We start from the raw sequence: 23,699 nt of genomic DNA, 5'->3' as shown, positions 1-23,699 counted from the left end.
TGATTCTTAGCATAGTCTCTATACAACTAGTGATCCAGTATCCTCGGCCCCCACTTTAGCGTTGCAAACGCTTTCACATATGTAGGGTGGCTTTTAAACCCTCCCACTACAAACTGCCCACTCAAGGGGTTTCCATTGCCACCCTAGCATTAACTACCAAGGTCCAAGTAATAATTCTAGTCAAGCTAAAATTTGCCAACTTTCCAAGTAAACGAGACGGCCATAGTCGGTCACGGGCTCCTGGACTAAAAGTTATTACCTTGAATTTATGAATTCATAACATTGATCCACAGCGGGAAATATAGCAGCCATTGATCATCAAAAAGGGAACAGAGTTTGCGCTACATAAATGTAAAGGATGCAGATAAGGGAGGTAATTTCCCTTTTTTTTTTTTCACTTACGTTTGTAACAAAATCAGACCCATTTTGAGTGAACGGGTTACATTACATTTGTTGGCACATCGTTGGATAGAAAAAAAAATTCGTCCCCGGGTGGGCTTGAACCACCAACCTTTCGGTTAACAGCCGAACGCGCTAGCCGATTGCGCCACGGAGACTCATGGTGAAACTTAAATGCAAATTAGTAAGAAAATTATTTCGAGATAACTGGAAACTAATTTTGTTCCGGGGATCTCCGAGTTGGTCCTTTCATTCTTAGATTGGGCATCCCTGGGTCGGTGCCCTTCTCTCCCGCTCCATCATAAACCGAAAGAAGTCCCCACCGGAGGAAAGAGCTAACCGTCGGAAAATTTAATTCAATTTAATTACTACAACACTGAACTGATTAACTCTCCCCGGCGTTTTCTATTAGTGACAATCATTTAATAACTCACGGCTCACTATTCGATCATAGAAACTTAAGACTGAGCAACGAAAATTTTCCAAGTGTTCTTCCAATTTTTTTTTTCTTTCAGAAAACATCATCTGCTTCTCAGACAATTCAATTCTGATCACCTAAAAGCTGACGTTTTCAATAAAGTGCGACAAAATGTATTTCTTCTTACGCATTAGGAAAAAAAAGAAACAATACATCCCTTGAACATTTTTCAATGCATTTTTAATATCGCAAAAAGCAACTTAATACATCAGTTAATTTATAAAAAAGTGCGTGTATATTATTATGAATATTACACCTAAGTTTTAAGAACTATTTAATTGTCCTTCGTATTCCAGGAACGTTGGTTATATAACATAAGTTAGGAGAAAATACGTCTTACTAAAAACTTACTTCAGTATTTCTCTAAAAGAGTAACTTAGCAAACTATATACCGTAGGACTTTTGACCAAGTTAAAGTGTGAACCTAGTGGCCCATCAGATGCTCCATAGCATGAAGCGACTAGGTGCAATGAAAATTCACGTCAACTTTATTGGAAAACTTCACAACAATGTCTCAAAGTCATATATATCTTGTTACATATTACTATTATAAGTAGTAAACATCATTTTTAATCAAGGTCTATAATCCCATCGACCTTTAAATGGCTCTATGTCAAATATCCTCACTAATCCCCAAAAAGGCGTGCTACTGTTCTTGAAGGAACATCAAAACTCCTAATATTTTGGGAGGAAAAGAGAAACAGTTCTTCCAGGACTCTTCCACGGCCATGGAAGAAGATTCAAAAGTCCAGAACACTGACTACCTTGTTATGGCTCCTGTACTATCTGTGTATTTCATACTAGTTACAGAAGATTGAATGACCATCTGAGATCCATCATTGTACTAAACCCAGACCTCACCAGTAGACAACTGAAAGGGAGCAATTAATGTTTAAAAAATATTACTTTTTTACCATTAAAATTCTTATTGATGTATAACTTTGAACATAAATCAGAGCTTGCATTCATGGTGCACAGTTCAAATTTAATTTAATTTAATATTTAGTAGTTTCAAGTCATTCAGGTGAACACAAAAGTTAATTAGTGCTTGATTAAAATGTAAAAAAAGTGTGAGGGGTCCAAATGACAGGTTAAATTGTATTGAGCTCATTCCAGCTAAGGCAAAATTCTCCACTAACAATATTAGTGTAGCTTTATAGATATATAATGCATGCCAAGGGTTATGCATGTTTATTATATATATACCCTTTGCTTCCTGCATATGCAAATGATATGATTCAATTTTTTTTCGCAGAAACCTACCACTCGGCGGTAGTTAAAAATTGCCATTGTGATACGTTTTTCCCATTTCTTAAGCTAGTACAAGTCTTTATACAAAGTAAATACCTAATGGTACAAACTTACGGCAAATGCAATAAGCTGAAGTAGCTGATCTCACCTCAGATGCCCAACCCACTCCCTGTACAAACACACTCTTGATAACTTGAGATGATGGTGACACATTCGCACCCTGCCTGGGTGCACCCTTGGCTGTTGACTGACTCTGCTGGGTTCTTCTCCCTTCTTCGCACTGCGATCTCGAATTCTTCCCAGACTCATCACCACAGGAAGCTGATCTTCTGTTAACACGTACTTGCTGGTAGGTGCTGGCAACCGTACCATCGAACGACATCAATGATGTACTGACTGGAGCTAATGTACTAGGGGATGTTACAATTAGATTTTCCAAGGAGTCAGGAAGCCTGATTAAGAGAAAAGATCTGTGTCGGATATGAAGTAAACATATCACTTTTTTTAATTAGCCTGCGTAGCTGGCATTTTCAGTGAGCTTTGTGCATGGAACTGTGAAGAACCACTTTCAAGACACTTGCCACAAAATTGAGAAGTCCATGAGTAATAATTTTTGTTATCACTTTTAAATGGTGTTATTTCAGTTGGAAGATGCACACGACTGTAATTCCCAACAGAAAGGGAACAGGAACAGTCCTTTAAACTGGGAATCTGTAAGTGTTTAAAAAGCATCATCAGAAAACATGGTGTGCGACTCAAAACGCAAGCTGAAAGCCATACTTCTACACCTCAATACAAACACCGAACTATAGCAAGCTGCTGTCAGCCGGCTCAGCTTATGATCAGGTGGGCAGGGAGATTTACTGTAATTTAGAATCAGAGCAGTTGCTAAGGGATTGCTGAAGGTAATATTTACAGGAAAGCTATTTTGGAATGTCTTGCAGTGCTAAATGGTAAACTTTATACAAGGGAACTTTTGCTTTGAAAAACATATGATTTTGCTTGTGTAACTAGTGCCGGTCCCAAACCGCGTGTTCAGAATTTTGAATCCCTAAAACTCGGAAGAAAACCATGAAAGTGTCTGTAATTCCGTAACAGCGAGAGTTCATAATAGCGGGAGTCATTTCTAGTCAAACCTCTATAGCTTTAGCCGGAGATCTGGATTTTGTCCGTAATAGTGAGCGTCCGTAATAGCAGATTGTCCACAAGACAAGAGTTGACTGTACTGATAAAAGCAATTTAATTTAAAAACAAAATAAATGGTAACGTAGTGGAGCTGGCCCACATGCAATATTTCAATATAGTTAAATGGAATTTAACATACTTAACGACTAGGAGCTAGTCTGGTCAGTAGCGTTTTTATAGGCGGTTGTTAGTGTCTTGGCCGTCTGTGAGCGTTTGGTTAGCGTTTGGTGCGTTCTGTAGCGTTTGATATAGTTCAAGGAAATTTTACATAGTTTATGACCAGGAGCTAGTCTGGTTAGTAGCGTTTTTTTGTAGGCGTTTGATAGTGCTTTCGCCATCTGTTAGCGTTTGTTTAGCGTTTGCAGCAGTCATATGGTCGTGAGAGCCCCGGGGCTGACATTGTCCAGCGGTATTTTTGGTTAGTACGTGTGTTGTCGTCCCATGTGCTCGCAGTGTGTTCATCGCTCTGTTAGTGTGGCGTTGTGGATTGAATTATAGTTTAGCGGTTCTCGGCGTTCCCTCCCTATCCCCCCCCCCCCCCCCACACCCCTGTTTTCAGCATTTTTTCCTTTTTTTTTTTTTCACCAATGCCATCTGGCTTGAGTGTGACGGGTGCCTGTAGGGGGCTTGGCGCGGGGGGCTCGTGGCTTGGTTGCGGGTTGGGCAGGCCAGTCGGGTGTTCTAGCGCCTTGGGGATGTGACTGCGGTTGCAGCCCCCGGGATTCGTAGGCACCTTCCCTCCACTAGCGACTTGGGCGTTAATAAGTATATAACACAAATCGTGTATTTAAATTGTTAAAAGCATACATTGTACATCCATGCCTGGAATTCTGTGCTTTATTATGAACATCACTACCCTTTGGCACTGTTCTGGAAGCTGGTGGTTTACGGCTCACAATGAATGGAAAGTACTGGCCCTCATTACTGTTCGCCTCTTCTCTATTCATGACTCTCTCTAAATGCACACACTGTTTATAAAGGTTTTGAGCATGCTCTAACAGAGGTTTCATATTGTGAGTCGCACCCTCTATGCCACCTATAGACTTCAGGGTGTATGACACGCCACCTGGCTCAATGATCCGTGTGCACTCCTGCGACTGGTGAACTTTGGCTCCTGCAAAAGATATGGTTAGTATCTTACGTCCTGGTACATAACAGGACATAAGATAGTCAGTATACAAAAAGCGCATACAAAAATTTTACTTTTCAACTTGAAAATGACCAGTGAACAGTTGAAACGTTGTTGTTTTGTTAACCTTACTTTTCATAGTGAAATCCATTTCTAGAAATGTGTTGATTTGAATTATCATTATTATTATTGTTATTGTTGTTGTTATTGTTATTATAATTATAATAATGGTGACTTCTAGCCTCCCCTTACAGCCATCCTTTAAACCCACTGATAAGTAATAGAAGTATTCTTGACCCCAAATGTTTCTTCAGGCCTTCGGTGGTATTAAATTGATCAGCCTTGTTAAATTATTTCAATTTTCCTTGCCTTTTCTTCAAAATCTAAATTTTCCCAACTCGAATATTCCCTGACTTTCTGGCTGACCTTGAAGAAAAGGAATGTTTTTCCCCTGACCATTGTCTTATCTGTGGCAACCCTCTGGCCACTTTGGCTAGTAAAAAAAATTAAATTGGCCGAACTAGTTTCTGTCTTCCCCAAGGAAGTCAAACACAAACACTTTACTCCAAAACAAGGTCAGAATTTCATTGTGGACATATCATATTTACTTTTCACTGTGTTCTACTTGAAAGGGTATCAAAACTAAACATGTTATTATATTGAAAGAAATATTTGACAAACATGACAGCATTTTCTGAAAGCACACATCGATGTTTTTTTTTTTGTTACAAAATTAGTAGCACAAAACATGAGCATCCTGATAGAATCGTGCATAAAATCGTGCGGAACTGTAAACGGATAACATTTCACTTAGCGTAACAACACATAGGTTATTTGTCATTGTGTCCATACTGACAAAACTTACGACTGCGCACAGAAATAATTACATGAGAAAGATTTATTTCCTTCGACATTTATTAGCAGTCGAGTTTCGCTAACGCTGCTTTTGAAACAGTTTGAATTCTACAATTTTGTGAAGAGACTGAAGAAGTCTCTGCAGTTTTTACAATGACGTCTTGGTGTCTGATATTTTTCCAAGGAAGTCTCAAAGAAAAACAGAGTCTTGAAAGTCTTTTCGGGAAAATCGCTGGATTTTTCTTTGTGATCTGTTGGCTTGAGAGATTTTATGTGAGGAAAGCACGAGGCCATTAAACCGGCAAAATTAAAACTGGCGCAATTCGGTGATAAATTGGTTCGCCCTAGTGTTTAACGTTACCAGTCAAGCGTAACACAAGGTGCGCTGACTATATGTTAACTGGTCAAGAGGTTTCAGACACAAAATTGCATTGTTTTGTTTTTCTTAAAATTCCATAATGGATATAAGAGGGTTTTCTACTACAATAAAAAAGAAAAAGACAAAAAACGAGAGTTCTGAAAAGAAACGACCTGCTCAGGAAGAAGGTGTAAGCCTAAAAGGTCCACCGGCAAAATGCTAAAACCTTTTTTTTTAGTTTTCTTACGTTGTTTTATAAATAGAACATACCTTGTTGTTTTATTGGAACTGGTTTAAGCACAATGTAACTACCAACAACATGTTTTAAAGAGAGTCGCTTGCATTGTGCTCTCAAGTCTTGATAGTAATTCTGGTGTTATTGGACCTAGCCAACATCAACGCTTGGCTAGTAAAATTATTTTTATGTGGCTAAATATGATTTAGGCAAAGTTAGACTCGAACCAATGCAGTCAGCGGTTTCTCCTTTTACAGTACGTGACTTGCGGGGCGGCCCTTTGGAGATTTGCAGGGCTGTTGTGTCACATTGCATTGCACGTACTGTGCTGCCAGCTGATCGTTGCGGATTACTTGCTTGGTACTTTGGCGAATTTTTGCGGATTCTCGCTCTAAGTATTGCTTGTTTTGTCGCTGTTTGACGTGACGCACACCAGAAACACGCTTAACAGCCGGTCGGCGGCTTACGATGCCTTGTCTCTCGTGCCGGAGTCCGAGGTAATTCCTCCGCCACCGGTTTCAACGCCATTGGATTCTAGCGTGGCCTCAAGAGCTCCGTCCACTATTCCTTCATCTGTTTTATCGCCAACGTCTCCCGCCTTTCTGGCCGCCGTCGCAAACGCCGTCCAGCAAGTACTTTCGGCCCAGCCAGTCGCAAGCCGTCCTAATTCTAGTTCTTCCACGAGCGTGGCCCTTTCCGGAGGCGTTTCTGCTGCGCTGGCTAATATTAGCCAACTTGTTGCCCAAGCTTCGTCTTTTGCCGCTTCTGGCGTTGGCTTTGCATCCTCTCCACCGGCCACGGTGACTCCTCCTGCTTCAGGTAGGCCAAATAATTTTGTCGTCCCTACCTTTGTGTCGACCTTCTCCGCTCCAATTCCGTCGTTCGCTCTCTCGGCGTCTTCTAGCACTGTCAATGCGGCTTTTCTCTCGAGCGCCGTCAGCACTACACCGTTGGCTCCGTTGCCTGTTTTACATCAACCGTTCGTGGTAGGCCCTGGGTTTTCCCCCGTTCCGGCAAAGTTAGTCAGTCAGATCGTGGCTGGGAAGTTCGTTGAACTCCACGAGTTGCTGACCTCGAACATTGTTCTCACAGAGCCTGAGCCTCAGTTGCTGTTCGATTGGCACCTTGTGTTAACGTCCCCGCCGAAGAAACCTAAGCGGCGCATCGAAGATATTTCCACATGGTTGGAGGCTTTCTCTGTTTACTGCCTTATCATCGTGTCGTACTTCCCTCATCGCTGGAAAGATCTCCTGCAGTATCAACTCCTGATACTCCGCACATATCGCCAGTTCTCCGGTCGGGTTTAGTTGTCCTACGACCGAGCGTTTAGAGAGAATGCCGCGGCAACTAACCTGACAGATTGGTCTCAACTAAACAACACGCTGTTCAGCTTTCACTCGGCTGGTTGGTCCTCGCGCTCTCCCCGCGATTCTTCAGATGGCCAAAACGAGCCCCGCGGTGCTGCTTCTTCGCAAATCATTTGCAAATCATGGAACCGGGGTCATTGCCTAGCTCCCTCAGCGTCGTGCCGTTTTGCTCACAAATGTCCCAGCTGTCATGGCCCGCACCGGGCGGGAGTTTGCCCAGCTGAGACGCCCACCAAGCCCAGCTCGTCCTCTAAGCGTTCTCTTGACTCTCCGCCTCCCCGGTCCAGCAGCAAGTCCCGTCGTGTGTAGACTCGCCCACCCCCCTCTTGTACTGTTTCCATCATTGAGTATTTTTGTCCTCAGTTTTTTACCCATGCCCCTTAGGGATCTAGGACTAAATGTTGTATTTGCGGCCGTTCTCGTGTTATTAAAATTGATTGCTTCTATTGTTACCTTGTCTGTTCCTCTGCGTAACTCAGGGGGTTCTGGGAGGCCTATTTAGGCCTTCTTGGGGCTGTGATTTACCGGCACTTGTGTCTCCTGTTCTTTTTCCTTCCCAGTCGGACTCCCCCCAGTTTCTGCAGTCACCCCCTTGCAAGCAGAGCATGGGTTTCATTTGGGTTTTTCTCCCTCCCAAAAGCTCAAGTCCACGAAGAAAAACAAGCCATCCGCAGCTCAACATCCCTCTGTGGTCGACCAGTATCTGGCCAACGAGGTTTCCCTAGGTAGGGTGGCAGGTCCTTTCAGTGTTCCTCCCTACCCGAATCTTCATGTTAGCAGCTTTGGGGTTATTCCCAAAAGAGGCCAACCAGGGAAGTGGCGCCTCATCGTGGACGTTTCCTCCCCAGGGGGCTAGTGTCAACGACGGGATTGACCCAGAAGAATTCACCCTTCATTACATCACAGTCGATCAGGTGATCCGCCTAGTCTGCAAACTTGGTCCAGGGGCCCCCATGGCCAAATTTGATGTGGAGGCCGCCTACCGCAATGTGCCCGTACACCCCTCCCACCGCGTTCTTCTGGGGATGAAGTGGCACGACCAATTCTATGTGGACCTGATTCTCCCCTTTGGCCTTCAATCGGCTCCATTTATTTTCAACTCCATCGCAGACATGGTAGAGTGGATCCTCGTCAATTCCTACCAGATTCCAGATCTCCTCCATTACTTGGACGACTTCATTACTGCAGGCCCTGCCCAGTCCCTCCAGTGCGCACAGAATTTCGCTACTGCTCTGGAGGTGTGTCAACGGCTCGGTCTACCTTTGCATCCTGGCAAGTGCGTGGGCCCCTTTACGGTGCTCGTTGTCTTGGGTATTGAGCTCGACTCTGTCTACCAAGTGGCACGTCTCCCCCAGGAGAAGTTGTTACTGCTGCAAAATCTGATTGGTTCTTGGCTCCCTCGAAAATGGTGCAACAGACGTGAGCTTGAATCCCTTATTGGACACTTGCATCACGCCGCCAAGGTGGTCTGGCCGGGAAGGACATTCTTACGCCGCATTGATCTGTTATGCTGCTTTCGGAGGAGGGATCACCCCATTCGTCTTAACCGAGAATTTCATCTGGATCTTCTATGGTGGCACCAGTTCTTGGCACGGCGTTAGCTTCTAGCTCTTCCCAGGACTGCTGCCCAAGGCTGATGTTGAAGTGTCATCCGATGCTGCAGGCTCGATCGGCTATGGAGCGTACATGTAGGGCCACTGGTTTGCTGGCTCCTGGGCTCCGTCCCAGCAGCCACAGTCTATTGCCTACAAGGAGCTCTTCCCTATAGTTCTCGCAGCTCATGTCTGGGGACATTTTTGGGTCAAAAAACCTGTCCTGTTCCACTCTGACAATAACGCGGTAGTCCACATCTTAAATACCAGAACGTCAAGAGTGCCTTGCCTAATGCGGTTGCTGTGCAGTCTGTTATTTTCCGCTGCGCGTCATAGCTTCTCCTTTTTGTCCCAACATGTACCTGGTGTTAACAATCAATTAGGTGATGCCTTGTCTCGTTTCAATTGGCAGGAATTTCAGCCCTTGGCCCCGGATGCGCAGCCTCTTCCCAGGTTGGTACCCCTTAAACTCCTGGCAGATTTGACATCTCTGCCTTAGAAGAGCAGTGCTACTCCTTCTTGATCCAAGGCCTTGCCCCCTCTAGGCATCGATCTTATGCATCCGCCCAAGCTCAGTTTATCTCTTTCTGCACTCAACTTGGTAAGCTCCATTCTTCGGGTTCTCCGTGTCCAGCTGATGAATGGACACTGTGCCTTTTTGCTACCTTCTTGGCAAAACGAATTCAGTACTCCTCCATTAAGGTCTACTTGTCTGGAGTTACAGCACTCCACATTGAACAGGAGTTTCCAGACCCCCTTGCCAACTGTCTCTGCCTTCAGATGGTGGTCCGCGCTGTCAGGGCTCCTCATCTTCATCCCGCTTGCCTATTACCGATGACTTGATGTTACTGATTTGGCAGTCTCTGGATCTTTGTCTCCCAGATCACCTCATGTTCTGGGCTGCTTGCTCCCTTGCATACTTTGGCTTTCTCTGCGCCTCAGAGTTCACAGTGCCCAGTCTGGCTAGCTTCTCTACGTCACTTCATTCAGGAGTGCAAGACATTGCAGTGGATTCCCTGTCTGCACCCGCATGCATGCGCGTAAAGATCAAGGGCTCAAAGACTGATCCATTTAGGAAGGCTGCCTTTATCCACATTGGCCTTGGCCGGCCTCCACTCCGCACAGTCCACTCAGTGATGGCATATCTCGCTAGCAGAGGCGACGTTCTGGGTCCCTTGTTCCTGTTCCAGAATGAGCAGCCTCTTTCGCGTACTTTGCTCACGGACTGGCTTCGCCAGATCCTGGCCTCCGCGAACATTCCAGGCACCTTCTCTAGCCACAGTTTCTGCATCGAGGCTGCCACTGGGGCGGCACGCAATGGAGTTCCTGATCACCTAATACAAGCCTTGGGTCGCTGGTCAAGCTCTGCCTATCAGCTTTACATCAGGACCCCGTCAAAGTCTTTAGCAGCCCTCTCCACTAAGCTGGCATCTTCTCAGTGGCCATCAATCTCCCACTAGGGCTGCGTCCACTTCCGCTGGCTGTGGACAACCAGATCATCGGGCTATTGTCAAGCCATTTGCCCAGCAGCACAGCAAACTTGCCCCCCAGCCAGATACCCTTCACGGTTCCTGTGCCATTTTGCTCAATGCTGGCTTAGGCATTGCTGGTCACCCGCTTTGCCTCTTAATGCTTGTGTCGTGCTTCTGCTTCAGAGCGCCTTCAGCTTCTCGGACCTGCAGTATCAGGTGGACATCTGCATGGTCAGGTGTGTGCTGCTCCTTTTTTTTTGCTTTGTTTGTGTGGGGCTAGGTGCTTGGGGTGTATTTGGGGATTGGAGGTTCCAGGTCACCCCGTTCCCAGGTCCCTCTATTCTCCAAGCACCTGGAGAAAGGTTTCCTTTGGGTGGTTCCCGCTTCCAGGTTTGCCATGGATACCTCCCCTTCCGCACTCGGCTTCTCCTCCCCGCTAACTTTTCAGGCACCAGTTCCCAAGCTCATCTATTTGTGATGAGTTTAAATGTGGCTAAATATGATTTAGGCAAAGTTAGACTTGAACCGATGCAGTCAGCGGTTTCTCCTTTTACAGTACGTGACTTGCAGGGCGGCCCTTTGGAGATTTGCAGGGCTGTTGTGTCACATTGCATTGCACGTACTGTCCTGCCCGCTGATCGTTGCGGATCACTTGCTTTGTACTTTGGCGAATCTTTGCGGATTCTCGCCCCTTTCCGTCCCTCCCTCTTGGTTGCTGGTCTCTAGGTAAGTATGGGTCAGGTAAGTTGTTTCAATCAGTGTAACGGTACCAGTTAGCGGCTGCTTTTGGACGTGGTTCCTGCTTCCAGGGTTGCTATGGATACCTCCCCTTCTGCGTACGGCTTCTGCTCCCTGCTAACCTTTCAGGCACCAGTTCCCAAGCTTATCTATTTGTGATGAGTTTAATGGCTAGTAACATATAAGTTGTCACTAGCCACTGGGCTAGTAAGTTGAAAAGTTAGTGTCGAGCCCTGACAGCACTAATGTTTATTGTGCATCAGTCACATACCATTGTAAAAACAGACTTCAAAATCTGCATGTGGAGAATTTTCCATCAGCATACATTTTGCATGTTTGGAATACATTGTCACCTAAAAAATAATTAAATAAATTAGCAATGAATTACAAGTTATTGGTTGGTGAGAATTTTCATCCTTAATAACAATTTTTCTTACATACTTACACTTGTAAAAAATTATCATAACAAGGCCGCTGCCTAACGGGCGCCCGGTCGCCTGAGGCGCCTAAGTTACGAGTGCGGGCGATTAAAGTTTTGTTCAAGGAGCCCGAGTGGGCGCCTAAACATGGAATTTTCATTCCCATCTAATCTGTTCAATGACTTCAATCTACTCATGAAATCGGCCAAAAAATCATTCACACAATAAACTAAACGGAAAACAACAGCTAATCTTGTCCTGTTTTGCTTTTAACACGAGAAATATAGGCCAAAACACGGCAACAAAGTCTCTCTCCGCTCACAAAACAACCGAAAACAGCCATATTTGAAAATCGCCCTACAATGCATTGCAAGCTCAGTATCGAATAAATGCATGTCATGTATGCCAATGGAAATATAACTTTTAAAGTTAGGAGCCCAAAGGGCTCCTTAAAAATTTCCTTAGGCAACAGCCTTGATTATAGCACAAAAATTTGAAGAAGGGAACTTTCTCGTCAGAATTTCATTCTAAATAAGAATACCCTGACTAGCAGAGTTGTTGACTAAGACTGAAGTACACGGCGTTATTTGTGACAAGGTTCCTTGAATTATTTTCTAAATCGACCGTGTGCTCAGTATCCAATTTGCACTTGCCAAAACTTCCTTTTTTGGGTGGATAAAAAAACACAGTTGACCTTTCTACAATACTCAACATCCATAGAGTAAACTCAATAGTGTTTTTGGAAAAGAGCACATTGGGAAGGAAAAATTGCTACATGTACAGTTGCAGAGAGCGACGTCACTGTTGGTAGAGGTTCAACGATACTGTCATCCTTACCTTTGGTGTTGTTGTGCGCACAAGATGAACAAATATAGTGGCATATTGGTACTTCTTCCAGTATTTGGATGGCAAGTTAGAGAACAGATATGTGGAAGTCAACTCACACCCAGCAGGAGGTAAAGGAGGTTGTAACGACAGAGGAATGCCTGGCTTGCCATTAGGCTGATACACAGATATCTTCATCCCATTCTGGGATATCCGCAGCACCTCAAAAACCCTGTCTTGACCATTCTTGTGAAGAAAATACTCCAGACAAACTTCACCATCATCAGTGATACTAACAACTGCATTTCTGGTCTTGTGCTGTATGGGTCTGAGCCTCGTGGAGTTCAAAGGTTCCACAATGTCACCCAGAGACTTAGATCTTGATGTCTCTGATTTGCTTTTGCAGTTTCTCTTTTGCTGCTCAGAACCTGTCTGTGTCGCTGGCAAGCCACCAGAACTATCTTCTTGTACATGGGCAAAGTCTAATCCGGAATCTTTAGTGACACTGTTACTGCCACGTCGACGATGTTGTCGGTAATCTCCTGTCAACTCTCCTGTCTCTTTGCAACCAGACGTATTGACTTCAGCAGATCGGTGTTTTCTAAAGCTGTGATATCGATTGCTGAGATCAGAAGCCGCAGTTTGTTGATCCTTGTCTTGACGGCACAGGTTTGTCTCGGCTCTTCTAAATCCACTGCTGCTTGTGTTTGTCATACTGGTTGCATTCGTAAGAAAGTCTCCCAGAGTGTTTCCACATGAGCTGCCATATTTGCTGGCATTGTAATTCCTAGAAGAAAACGTAACAACACTGTCTTTATTCTTCATCCACTTTCAACTCCCAGGGGTACAACTCCCATAAAAAATGGACGAGGGAGCTTGTCATACCTTTTAGGGATTAAAAAAACCGGTTTTGGTACCTGAAGGGAGTTCAGCCTCGCAAGCTCCACAGTGGGAGCTATCACAGTACCTTTAAGGGTATTCAGTTGAATAAAAGTGACAGTAGATATATGACAATCAACTGAGTCTTTATCACTATTAAAAATTATGGAAGTGTCAGTAAATGTGTTGCTTTAGAATTGGTGTCAAGCCACGCCCACAAAACAGGATCTTAGTACCTCTAGGGGTTCTTTTCAAAATTACTGACATGTGTCCATCCTTTTTATATGGAAGTCCCCTCCCCCCTGAACCAAAGCAAGTAGTTAGTAGTTACTCACTTGAATTTTGCAATAAGATTTCTTTCACCATTGGAAGCTTCCAAGTCTTTTGGTTGTTTGCTTCTCCAGGTCGAAGACGTGATATTGGAAAGCCACGATGCAGAGTTTGCAGTCTGTTTGAAGCCTGAGGATGAAGGACGTGCCACTTCTGTACCACGGATCAGATCTTTTGAGGAACTTGTTTTTTGATCAGTTGTGCTAGTACTGTGGCTAGAATAATTAAAATAAAAATTAGTTCTCTTGAAAGAAGCACCATCAGCTGGGAAAACATCTAATCACCAAAACCTGTGTTGTTCTATCAGTAACCATACCTTGTTCTCTGTCTAACTGGTGGAGAAGGTGGGTGTCTACCATGTCTGGACCACATATCGTACAGATGGTCACTTGACCAGTCAGTGAAGGCATCAATCTTAGAGCTTCCCTGTAATGCTTTGGATTTTGAATGCTCGCTGCTGTTACGAGTGGATTTTGAGGATCGACCAAAGCCTGTCGATACTGTAGCCATTGTACCTGTCCCACTGTCCAGTGACTGCTCTACAACATGCTATGAGAGAAAATTATTTAACTGAATGCTGTATGGAGCTGTTTGCATCATTGTGGTTGGTGGGAACACCACAATCTATTTCAAACGAAGTCTTTAAAGGCTTTTAAAGCCTTTAAAACCCACCTGCTCAAGCATGGTTGCCGGCAACTATTCAAAACTCCATAAATTTTCCCTGACTTTTTTCTGATAAAAAGAAAATTTCTCTGACCAAATAAACACAAAATGTCTGAGCAATAGGTGTAAAAATTATTCACTTAAACATAAAAGTCTACTCATAGCACGGTAACCTTTTGAATACCATTTGAAACATCTCACTTTAATTCAGTGACAACCCGATAAAATTGTCAAGCATTCTCTAAAAGGTAAATGTCAAACCTAGTAAGAATACTTACAGCATGTGTTATTGCGTTTTCAAATTAATGACATGAAACACCTCTTTTAATTAAAATATGGCAGAATAACTTCAAATTAAATTCACTTATGGGGTCACCTTGAGAGCTAAAGCCTTGTTAACTTCTTCCTTACTGTATTCCAAATATTACCATGCTATGAGGTTTTTTGGTAACTAAGAGCTTTACATACCTGTGGATGATATAGCTGACTGTTTGATGAGTACTTTGTCATGCTTTCTTGAGTCATAAATGGATGATCTAAAATCCCTGTAAATACAGAACTTTATTACTGAATTACTAAATGCGACATGTTCATTGTTCCAGAAATATTTCGCATTAAATGACATCTCTAACGATTGCATTTCAAGACCCCCTTGGAGCTTAATAATCTACATTACCCTACTGACTGAAACTTGAGGGGATTTGTTCTTTCTTCTTTGGTCTTTCGAAGCAAGAGATGTGAGATGTCTTGAAATATGTTGAGCACTACACAACATGTACCTGACAATGTGATCCTGTCCTCTGGATTCTAAAAAGTAAAGAAGAAAAAGAAACTTTTTACTTACAGGAGTGGAGATTCCTTTTTTGTAAAAACCATTGTGTGTGATAACTAAGTATTAATTACCATTTTGCAGTAAATACAATAGGCAAGCTTACTTATGACAAAAGAATTGGTAGGGTATCTTCAAATATTTCAAGCTGATATAGTGATAAGTCCAGTTTATTTGAATTCTAATCACTGAAAGAGGTACGACAGGTACACAGAAAGTCCAGACAGCAGGATCAAAACCCACAATGGGTAACCTTGCAGTTGATTTGTATGAATGCTAAAATAATAATCATTTATTTATAAACAGTAATCATATACGCATATAGTATTGTTCGAAAATGGTGTAAATATGTGGAAGAAAAAAAATAAAAAAATATATAAAAATAATGAAAAAAAACCTTGCAGTGCTAGAGCAAATGCTCTTCCAACTGAGTTAGAAAGCTGGTGATCCTATTGAGCTGGAAATATTTAGCACTGACTATTTATAATTATACTGCTGTATCTAAATAGTACCTTATGAATAAGTGATTTACAGTACCTTCTTCAATAACTGACTGATGAGATTCTGAGCCTCTGATGATAGATTACTGTAAAAAAGAACCAGAAAAAGCTACATTCAATTTTTACTGTTTTGAATTTACAAGAAGACATTTAGCATTTGTGTGGCAATATAATATGAATGTGTTAATCAGATGGTTTGACCCAAATCCCCTGTGGTTAATATTCTGCCTTTTAATTAGCTTGAAAAACTTGTCAGTTACATGTAACTAGAGCAAAATAGATGGGCTACAGGCACTGACTAAACCTAACATACATGTGTGTATCCCTTAAAAGAGGTTTTTTATACTCACCAAGGCAAGTCATAATCAGCTAGTACTACTCTGTTGAGTGTGCTCTTGACGGCCTCAGTCTTGAAAATAAAGATCAAAAGGTAAAGGTGGAGTATGAAACCAAGGCCAAAGAAGAACCATACATTGCAAGTGTTGAAGGATGTGAGCTGCACAAGAGATCATTTCTCCAACTCTCAGCAAGCAGGAATCAAACTGTAACACTTTCACAAGAAACTCTTGACATCTCAAAAGTCTTGAGAAACATTCACGTAAATTACGTCTAATGAGAGGGTACAAGAGTCAGCAAGAACTGTTGAAAGTTCCATGGCCAATGAGCATGAGAGCAAACTCTTGTCAACTCTCCACATCTTGTTAAATCAGGGCTTCAGAATATAAAAACAATATATCGACCAACTTACATCAAATGGAGGACTTCCCACAAGCAGAGTATAAAGCATACACCCCAGGGACCAGACATCAGACTCAAGACCATGAGGACCTCTGGTCGCTATCTCACTACAAGAGAACACAGAGGTCATTACAACTCTTCGATTGGCATCCACAATGTAATACATTTCTCCTTGCTGACTTTCTTACATTCATTGAGAATCTGATGAATAATACACCTAGGCAACGACATTTCTCCCTTTGATATTGTTTATAATCTCCCAACCTATCTACATGAGAATGGCATTTCCTTTATAAGGAGAATTCATGTAGTGATCACATGGATGCAGCTCTCAGTACAATGTGCAAAAAAAGTCCTGTCCGATAGCCCAGAGCTGGTAGACTGTCCAGTCCAGCAAGTTGATTCTGTGCAGTGAAGTTTCATTCCAATGAAAATATTTGAAGGAATTCAAAATACAGGGGTACTGTAAGAGACGAACTTTTAGGGGGCTAGTGAGAATGATGTCATAAAATGCAATAAGACAAAGTCTACATGTACTTTAACAATAGTTTTACACTAAATGATGATCATATTTCTTACACAATAACCCCTGCCCAAACATACAATAAAATCGGGGTATTACTGACACTCACGGAGAAATGTAATTAGGTGTTCCACACATTGTGTAGTGTTTTTCATTAGGCATTGTTAGTCTTGCTGCAAGGCCAAAATCACCAATTTTCTGAGAGAAAATGAAAAGCACATAATTATTGCATAATTTCTGATGTCACGCAATGTATACGTAACTATATACATGTAACTTGCAGCAAATCTTAAACTGCAATTGTAAGTCTTAAATAAACTGCCTAACACAAAATTGTTTTTGAAAAAGCCAAACAACACTTTCCTCTGGATAAATCAGAGTCCAGTAGAGTTTTTCTTACCACTTACAATCAGCTGGATAGTCTGTCAAGGGATTTATCCATTGGATAACATTGTCTACACTTTGAACAATTGGGGACAGCATAATAAGTATGTCATTCCATCACTTCACTCAATTAAGACTTACTGCATCCATTTCTCTTGTCAAAAGAGTGTTCCCCAAGGTCAGGTCACGGTGAATGATGCCATGTGAGTGAAGATACAAGACTCCTTTGACAACTTGAGTCATAATGTGACGAGCTTTAGAAGGAAGAAAAAAGACAACTACCAACTTAACATTAACATCCCATGCAGGTTATTCCTCAGACTGACGTCCCTTTCCATAGTTACAGCATCATACAAAAGTTATCCTGTCTAATACAGAAACTCAGGCAGGTAATATTATTGGAGTTTTTAGTTGGTGGTATCTTGTGAGTTTCTTAAGTGAATCATACCCTCATTTTCACCCACTGGCCGTCCTGTTTTCTTCAGGTAGCGGTTGATCTCTTTATTGTGACACATTTCCAGGATAAGGTAGACATAATTGGCATCTTCAAAATAGTTATAGAGCTGACAAAAATAACAAATTAGTGACAATCTAAGCATATAAATTCACAAAATAATTTTAAGCAGAGATACAACACAAAACGCTCTTCCCAAGATCTAGAATTTTACAGTACAACTGCTATAACCAGAACAATCGCAACAATGAAAAACAAATTAAAACATTTTGCAAAGAAGAGTGACTTGAAACTTAGTAAAATTGCAATGCACTTAACATAGACTGTCTGCAACCCAAAGTTGGTCATAAACTCATTGGTTTCTGTTTTCTAAGTGACCAAGGCAATTAAGTCTCAGTCTTTTTTCAGAAGGAAAAATTGGCAAGTATACAATACATTGTCAAAATTATATTTTCCCTCCTGATCATCTCTACTTTTTTTTGCCTTAACCATCTGACTGAGCTTTTCAAAAAATTAAATGTCAACATGTCTTAACATGAGATGTGCAGTGCATGTACCTCAAGTACAGAGGGATGTTTCAATTGACAGTGAATTTCCACTTCATTTATGACTCTTGCCACCATTCCTGATGTCTTCATGGCCTTCTTGTCAATCTTTAATTAAAAAAATGATTTAAAGACATGTTGGTAACACATTGAAGTATACAAATTACCAAATACAACTACGCTAGACCTTGCATAAAAAAAATAATTTATAAAAACATTTTTTTTTAATTTGCCAGTGCCATTCAGGGAGCTATGTTTCCTTAACAAATTTAAGGTGGCTTTTAACCACTTCATCAGACTATATTTTAACTCCACGTGTCTGCATGTCATGATGAATGAAGGTCATAAATTTTGGATACAAAATTTCACAAAAATAGAAAGAGAATCAAAAACAAACAAGCATACATACCATCTTGATAGCAAACTCCTGTCCTGTGGCTATACAACGGGCACGGTACACACATGCAAAACCTCCCTTGCCCAATAACTCAAGAACTTGAAAGTCCTAAGGGAAAACAACATGTAAATAAATGAGAAAGTAATAGCACCCCCAAATAATCAATGTAACTGATAAGTACTGTACATGTATGGTTTACTCATATTTAGCCTGCCAGAGCATCGGGTTTTTTTGGTTCTTGTCTCACACACCACGACAAGGAAGAGCCAGAAATACGACTACATTTGCAGGCTAATTTATATCAGAGTTGGACAAAACATACATGTACCTTGATAACACAACTGGGCACAGTGTACTTATATAAAAAGTGCACTTTCCACTGACAGCCTCCATATATCAACTGGGAGTAAAGTTGCCTTTTCTGATTGCTCATTTGTGAGGAGAGGAGTTTGTAATTTTTTGTCATATTTATATGGTGTAATGGAATCCAGTTAAAATACCAGCACCAAAAGGACACCCTCTCTAGGTATCTGTGTTAAACAGACAGTCCATCAGAATAAACATCAGCGAAACATGTTTGTTGATGTGAAGACTAATTTTATAAAGCATACAATTTAAAAACTACAGAACAAAGCTTAATGCCTTTATTATATCCAATCTGATAGGCTTTCAGCAGTAAGATTTATTCTGGAATCACTCTTTTTTTTTTGCTCTAAATTACATCTTTTTGCCAGTAAATGACAGTGAAACACTGAAACAAAACATCCAATCATATTTTAAGGCTTGTTTAAAGTAGCCAATCAAATTACAGGTAATCCAGTGCCAAAAAATATTTAAACAAAACAACATCCTGTATTTAGGTGATTAAATAGAACAATTTGAAGATGGATGTAGTCAAGGAGCAATTAAACTTTATGTCATGACATCTTGGTCTGCTCGTTCGATTTAAAAAAATAACGTGTATGATTTCAGACCAAATTGTACTCCACCGGGTTTAATTACCATTATTAAGTAACTTGAGTTCAGATTCAAGAAACGTTGAGTTAATGTTCTCTTAATTAATCAGGATTCCAATCAGCACATATACTCATAAGCCAAAAGTGATTTGGCCATGAAGCTTTTCTGTTAATAAATAATTCAAAAAACCCAAATTAATTCTTAATTTTTGGATAGTTTCTGGCACGATATAATTACATGTGCACATTGGAAATAACTGGATGAAAAATCTTCCAAGGCCTGTCAAATTGGATTAGGCCATCCGTGAGCAGAATGTAATTTTTGCAGACCTTGAATTCTCATTCCTCAACTATCTGAGCAATTTTCAAACGAAATATGGCTACAGATCAAGACAAATTAGAGAGCTGCTTAAGCTCAAGTAGAGTCACAGATCCAAACCATGAAGATCATATATTCCTTCAGATCACACAGCGGAAATCTTCGAAACGAATCGACTAAAGTAAGACAAGTTTTCAAAACAGTGATATCCTGAATTCTTGATATCAGAAACAGGACTTGAAAAACAATAAAGCCATTCTTCTGCCAATAAACACAAAATATTCGTATTAGAAACTACACCACCACCCTGGGGGGGGGGGGGGGGGGGCACTGCCATATATGGGCTATATAGGTATGTGCCACTGTGAAGGGTATAGTTTTCAAGCAGTTTACTCTAGGATAGGGTATATAAATCAGAGTGTTTAGGTCTAGAATAGGGTATAATTTTTCACAAAACTCACTGGCTGGTTGAAGATTTTATCTAGACTAAGGAAACAAGGAATTGCCACTCAAAAATATAAAAAAATTAAATCGGCAAGTTTAAATTTATGCAAATCAGCCCCAACAGTGTTGATAGATTGGGGGATTTTGGGAGTTTACTCTAGTATAGGGTAGCAAAACTCAGCTGAACTAGCTCTGGTATAGGCTAAGGGTTCCAGGGTCCCAGCTGCACATCCCCACCCAGAAATTCCCAAAGTACCCCCCGCGGGACCACCACACAGCACCACGTACAGTGGAATGAGGTCGGCGTCGACAAAACCTGGATCGGACCGGACCGGATCACGGATCGGATCACAGACTGGATCACAGATTGGATCACGGATCGGATCATGGATCGGATCACGGATCGGATCAAGGAAAAAAATTCAAAATTTTGTCGAGCAAATTGCACTAGAGTGACTACTGTGAGCAGAATGTTTTATTTAATTCAGGTGTGATATTCCTTTATTCTTTTATAATATCAAGCCAACTGGGAGCTGGTCACAGATGAATTTTTTTCAGGCTGCTGGGTTTTGATTGCGATGATCAATCATGTCTTCATATCTTTCTCTGCAGTTCAGATAAATGATATTTTGTGTAATCACTTGCATCAAAGGTAAACTGTCATAAAACGAGTCAGTATGGTAATAATAGGACGAACGTATGAATAGAAACACAAAAACTAAAAACACTAAAAAATTAAACACCTGATGATTTCAAACAATTTCCGTTTTTGAGACAAGTCTATACTTTTACAAGATGTGAGTTTGGAATACGATATTTCACACTGGAACAAAACGAAACAAACCATTTGTATTTCAAGGAAATATAGCTGTTTTACAAAAAATTCTAGGAATAACACCGATAGTGTGAATGATAACGCAACCCGAGAATAAACAACATTTTAGGAGTTACGTCACAATTTTTAGAGTTATTTTTAGGGTCGTAAAGAGTTGCCTTTAAATAGAATAAAACCTTAAAATGATCATGCTCTAGGATAGAAAACACTTAAGAGGCAAGAACAAATCAAAACGGAATGAGGATCGTTAAGGATTGTAAAGATTAATGGGGACTGCAAATGACGAACTTGAAAAACTAGGCTAGTTTTTTCAAGATGTGCAAATCGTGACGTAGCTCCTTCAAAGCAAGTCATGTCCTTAAGCTTTCGTATGTAAGTTTTCTCATTAACTGTATTGCGTGTAACGCCAACTGTAACGCTCACATCTGACACGAAAATGTAGCCGAGAATTAGCCACTGATAACAATTTCAAAAACGAGAATGGGAGGTTCACGCAAGCTTCGAGCCAACTAAAGTTCAAATATAACTACATCTGCCTGTTCATTACAATTTAAATTCGTCGTAAACTAGGCACTTATGTGGCTTTTTAAATGACCTCTTGTCATTCTCTGTAATTAACATGTCATTGCGTCAAATTCGGGATTCTTATTTTCATTTAACATATTTCAGTTTTCCACTTTTATTTTTTATTTATTATTATCTTATAAGCAGTTTGATTTTTGTTTTTGAATTTTTTTTCTTTAAAACTTTGTTTTTTTTCTGTGATCCGATCCGTGATCCGATCCGTGATCCGATCCGGTCCGATCCGGTCCGATCCAGATTTTGTCGACGCCGGAACGAGGTAGGGATTAGTTGAAAGCGTCCGTGTCCCAAAGACCAACGTGGTGCTTTTAAATCCATGTTCGTGATTTCATTCAGCTACTAATGAACAGCGTTTAGTTCTTTTCTCTCATGCCATGATGACAACCCAGTCCAAAGAAACCATACTACTCGAAGGAAATATGAAACCACCAAGCTGATCTTACCTCGATCGAGTCACCCATGACACGAGAACTCATCTTCGATCGCGACGTCGCTCGCTACGTCTCCAAAGAATCCAGTAAAAATACCACACAAAGATAACTCTGGCACCGCAGTTGGTTATCCTTAAGTTCGACGCGTGATTCCATGTCGATAACGACTTCTTTTTACAAAGATTTTACCACATACTTTACAAACAATGTCGTTTTCCGCCATTCAACGAAACTTTGAACGGCCCGCGCAATCAAAACACAGAACGCGAAAACGAGGCTTACAGTTCGTTAACGCGCGTGAAGGTTTATGGGTCAAGCATTTTGTGTGTGTATGTGTGTGTGTCAGCAAAAACATCCTAGCAACAGATCACTTCAAAAGAGGCAAAGTTATTACCTTGAATTTATGAATTCATAACATTGATCCACAGCGGGAAATATAGCAGCCATTGATCATCAAAAAGGGAACAGAGTTTGCGCTACATAAATGTAAAGGATGCAGATAAGGGAGGTAATTTCCCCTTTTTTTTTCACTAACGTAAGTTTGTAACAAAATTAGACCCATTTTGAGTGAACGGGTTACATTACATTTGTTGGCACATCGCTGGATGGAAAAAAAAAATCGTCCCCGGGTGGGCTTGAACCACCAACCTTTCGGTTAACAGCCGAACGCGCTAACCGATTGCGCCACGGAGACTCAAGGTGAAAAAATAATAGCAAATTAGTAAGAACATTATTTCGAGACAACTGGAAACTAATTTCGTTACGGGGGATCTCCGAGTTGGTCCTTTCATTCTTAGATTGGGTATCCCTGGGTCGGTGCCCCTCTTTCCCGCTCCATCATAAACCCAAAGAAGCCCCCACCGGAGGAGAGAGCTGAGCTAACCGTCGGAAAATTTAATTCAATTTACTACCCCTGTATTTCCTGTCTTCGGCCATCTCCTCGAGTCACACTATTTTCAGGAGTGGTTATCTCTCTCAAGTTATTTTTCTATCATTCTCGGTTTTGAAAATTCCAGAAAGGTCTAGAAAGTGGGCCAATCCAACATCCACGCAACGCGCGTTCATCTCTCTGAAAATAACTAGCTTAAGGGGATTACCTTAGGAATAAGACCTATATGTGACTGACCCTCATACGGCCTTCACCCTATCTTGACAAATACAATTTAATTTTTTAGCAACTAAAGCAAGTAGAGTGAAGCTGCACACTAGTTATTTTTCGCAGTAAGCAATTTAGTCACCGTCTCTTATATGATAGGTCAAATTATTCTCCTTCTTTGTTAATAGTGCAGGCTACAATACTGAACTATAAACTCTCCCCGGCGTTTTCTATTGGCGACAGTCATTTAATAACTCGGCTGCATTTCTCCCTCACTATTCGATCATAGAACTAGAGACTAAACTACGAAAATTTTTCTTCAAGTTTTGTTTTGTTGTGTTTTTTTCTTTCAGAAAGCATGTTCTGCTTCTCAGACAACTCAATTTACCTTAAAGCTAGACTACGAGTAGTCCCTCTTTCGCTTAGTCCGTCGTGCGTGACGTGAAAGACTACCGCGAGAAAAAAATGGCCGCGTGAAATCCTGGAGACGA

At 41.4% G+C, this 23,699-nt stretch overlaps 2 protein-coding genes, 2 non-coding genes and 1 pseudogene across 5 annotated transcripts; 2 read left to right on the top strand and 3 right to left on the bottom strand.

The window, feature by feature from the left end:
- Nucleotides 1–483: 483 nt before the first annotated feature.
- Trnan-guu (transfer RNA asparagine (anticodon GUU)) lies at nucleotides 484–557 on the bottom strand. Its single transcript has one exon. It is a non-coding gene; the product is annotated as a tRNA-Asn (tRNA).
- Nucleotides 558–1,039: 482 nt separating this feature from the next.
- Nucleotides 1,040–23,428, bottom strand: LOC145496572 (serine/threonine-protein kinase PLK4-like). 2 transcript variants are annotated; one of them, XM_081476272.1, is made up of 18 exons: nucleotides 22,125–23,428; nucleotides 18,558–18,653; nucleotides 18,161–18,256; nucleotides 17,598–17,712; nucleotides 17,291–17,403; nucleotides 16,875–16,963; nucleotides 16,253–16,349; nucleotides 15,855–15,913; nucleotides 15,542–15,590; nucleotides 14,955–14,982; nucleotides 14,644–14,720; nucleotides 13,829–14,061; nucleotides 13,518–13,727; nucleotides 12,316–13,090; nucleotides 11,331–11,412; nucleotides 4,121–4,427; nucleotides 2,277–2,580; nucleotides 1,040–1,748 (listed from the first exon to the last, which is right to left on the bottom strand). In XM_081476272.1, exons 1-18 carry the CDS (start codon nucleotides 22,155–22,157, stop codon nucleotides 1,722–1,724), a joined length of 2,790 nt encoding a protein of 929 aa, XP_081332398.1. In that variant the 5' UTR covers nucleotides 22,158–23,428; the 3' UTR covers nucleotides 1,040–1,721. The 2 variants fall into 2 exon arrangements, with proteins under 2 accessions (XP_081332398.1, XP_081332397.1); XM_081476271.1 differs by lacking the exon at nucleotides 1,040–1,748 and having other exon boundaries at nucleotides 2,104–2,580.
- On the top strand, nucleotides 6,286–8,748 carry LOC145496592 (uncharacterized; the record flags this gene model as incomplete). Its single annotated transcript, XM_081476298.1, has 1 exon — nucleotides 6,286–8,748. A coding segment is annotated over one exon (912 nt), but the record flags the coding sequence as incomplete, so codon positions are not given.
- On the top strand, nucleotides 8,028–11,305 carry LOC145496595 (uncharacterized; annotated as a pseudogene).
- Nucleotides 22,733–22,806, bottom strand: Trnan-guu (transfer RNA asparagine (anticodon GUU)). Its single transcript has one exon. It is a non-coding gene; the product is annotated as a tRNA-Asn (tRNA).
- Nucleotides 23,429–23,699: the final 271 nt, after the last annotated feature.

This window comes from Orbicella franksi, chromosome 9, assembly GCF_964199315.1.
Source record: "Orbicella franksi chromosome 9, jaOrbFran1.1, whole genome shotgun sequence".
NCBI lineage: Eukaryota > Metazoa > Cnidaria > Anthozoa > Scleractinia > Merulinidae > Orbicella > Orbicella franksi.
The sequence above is the reverse complement of the archived record's forward strand: the minus strand, read 5'-3'. Positions and strand labels throughout refer to the sequence as shown.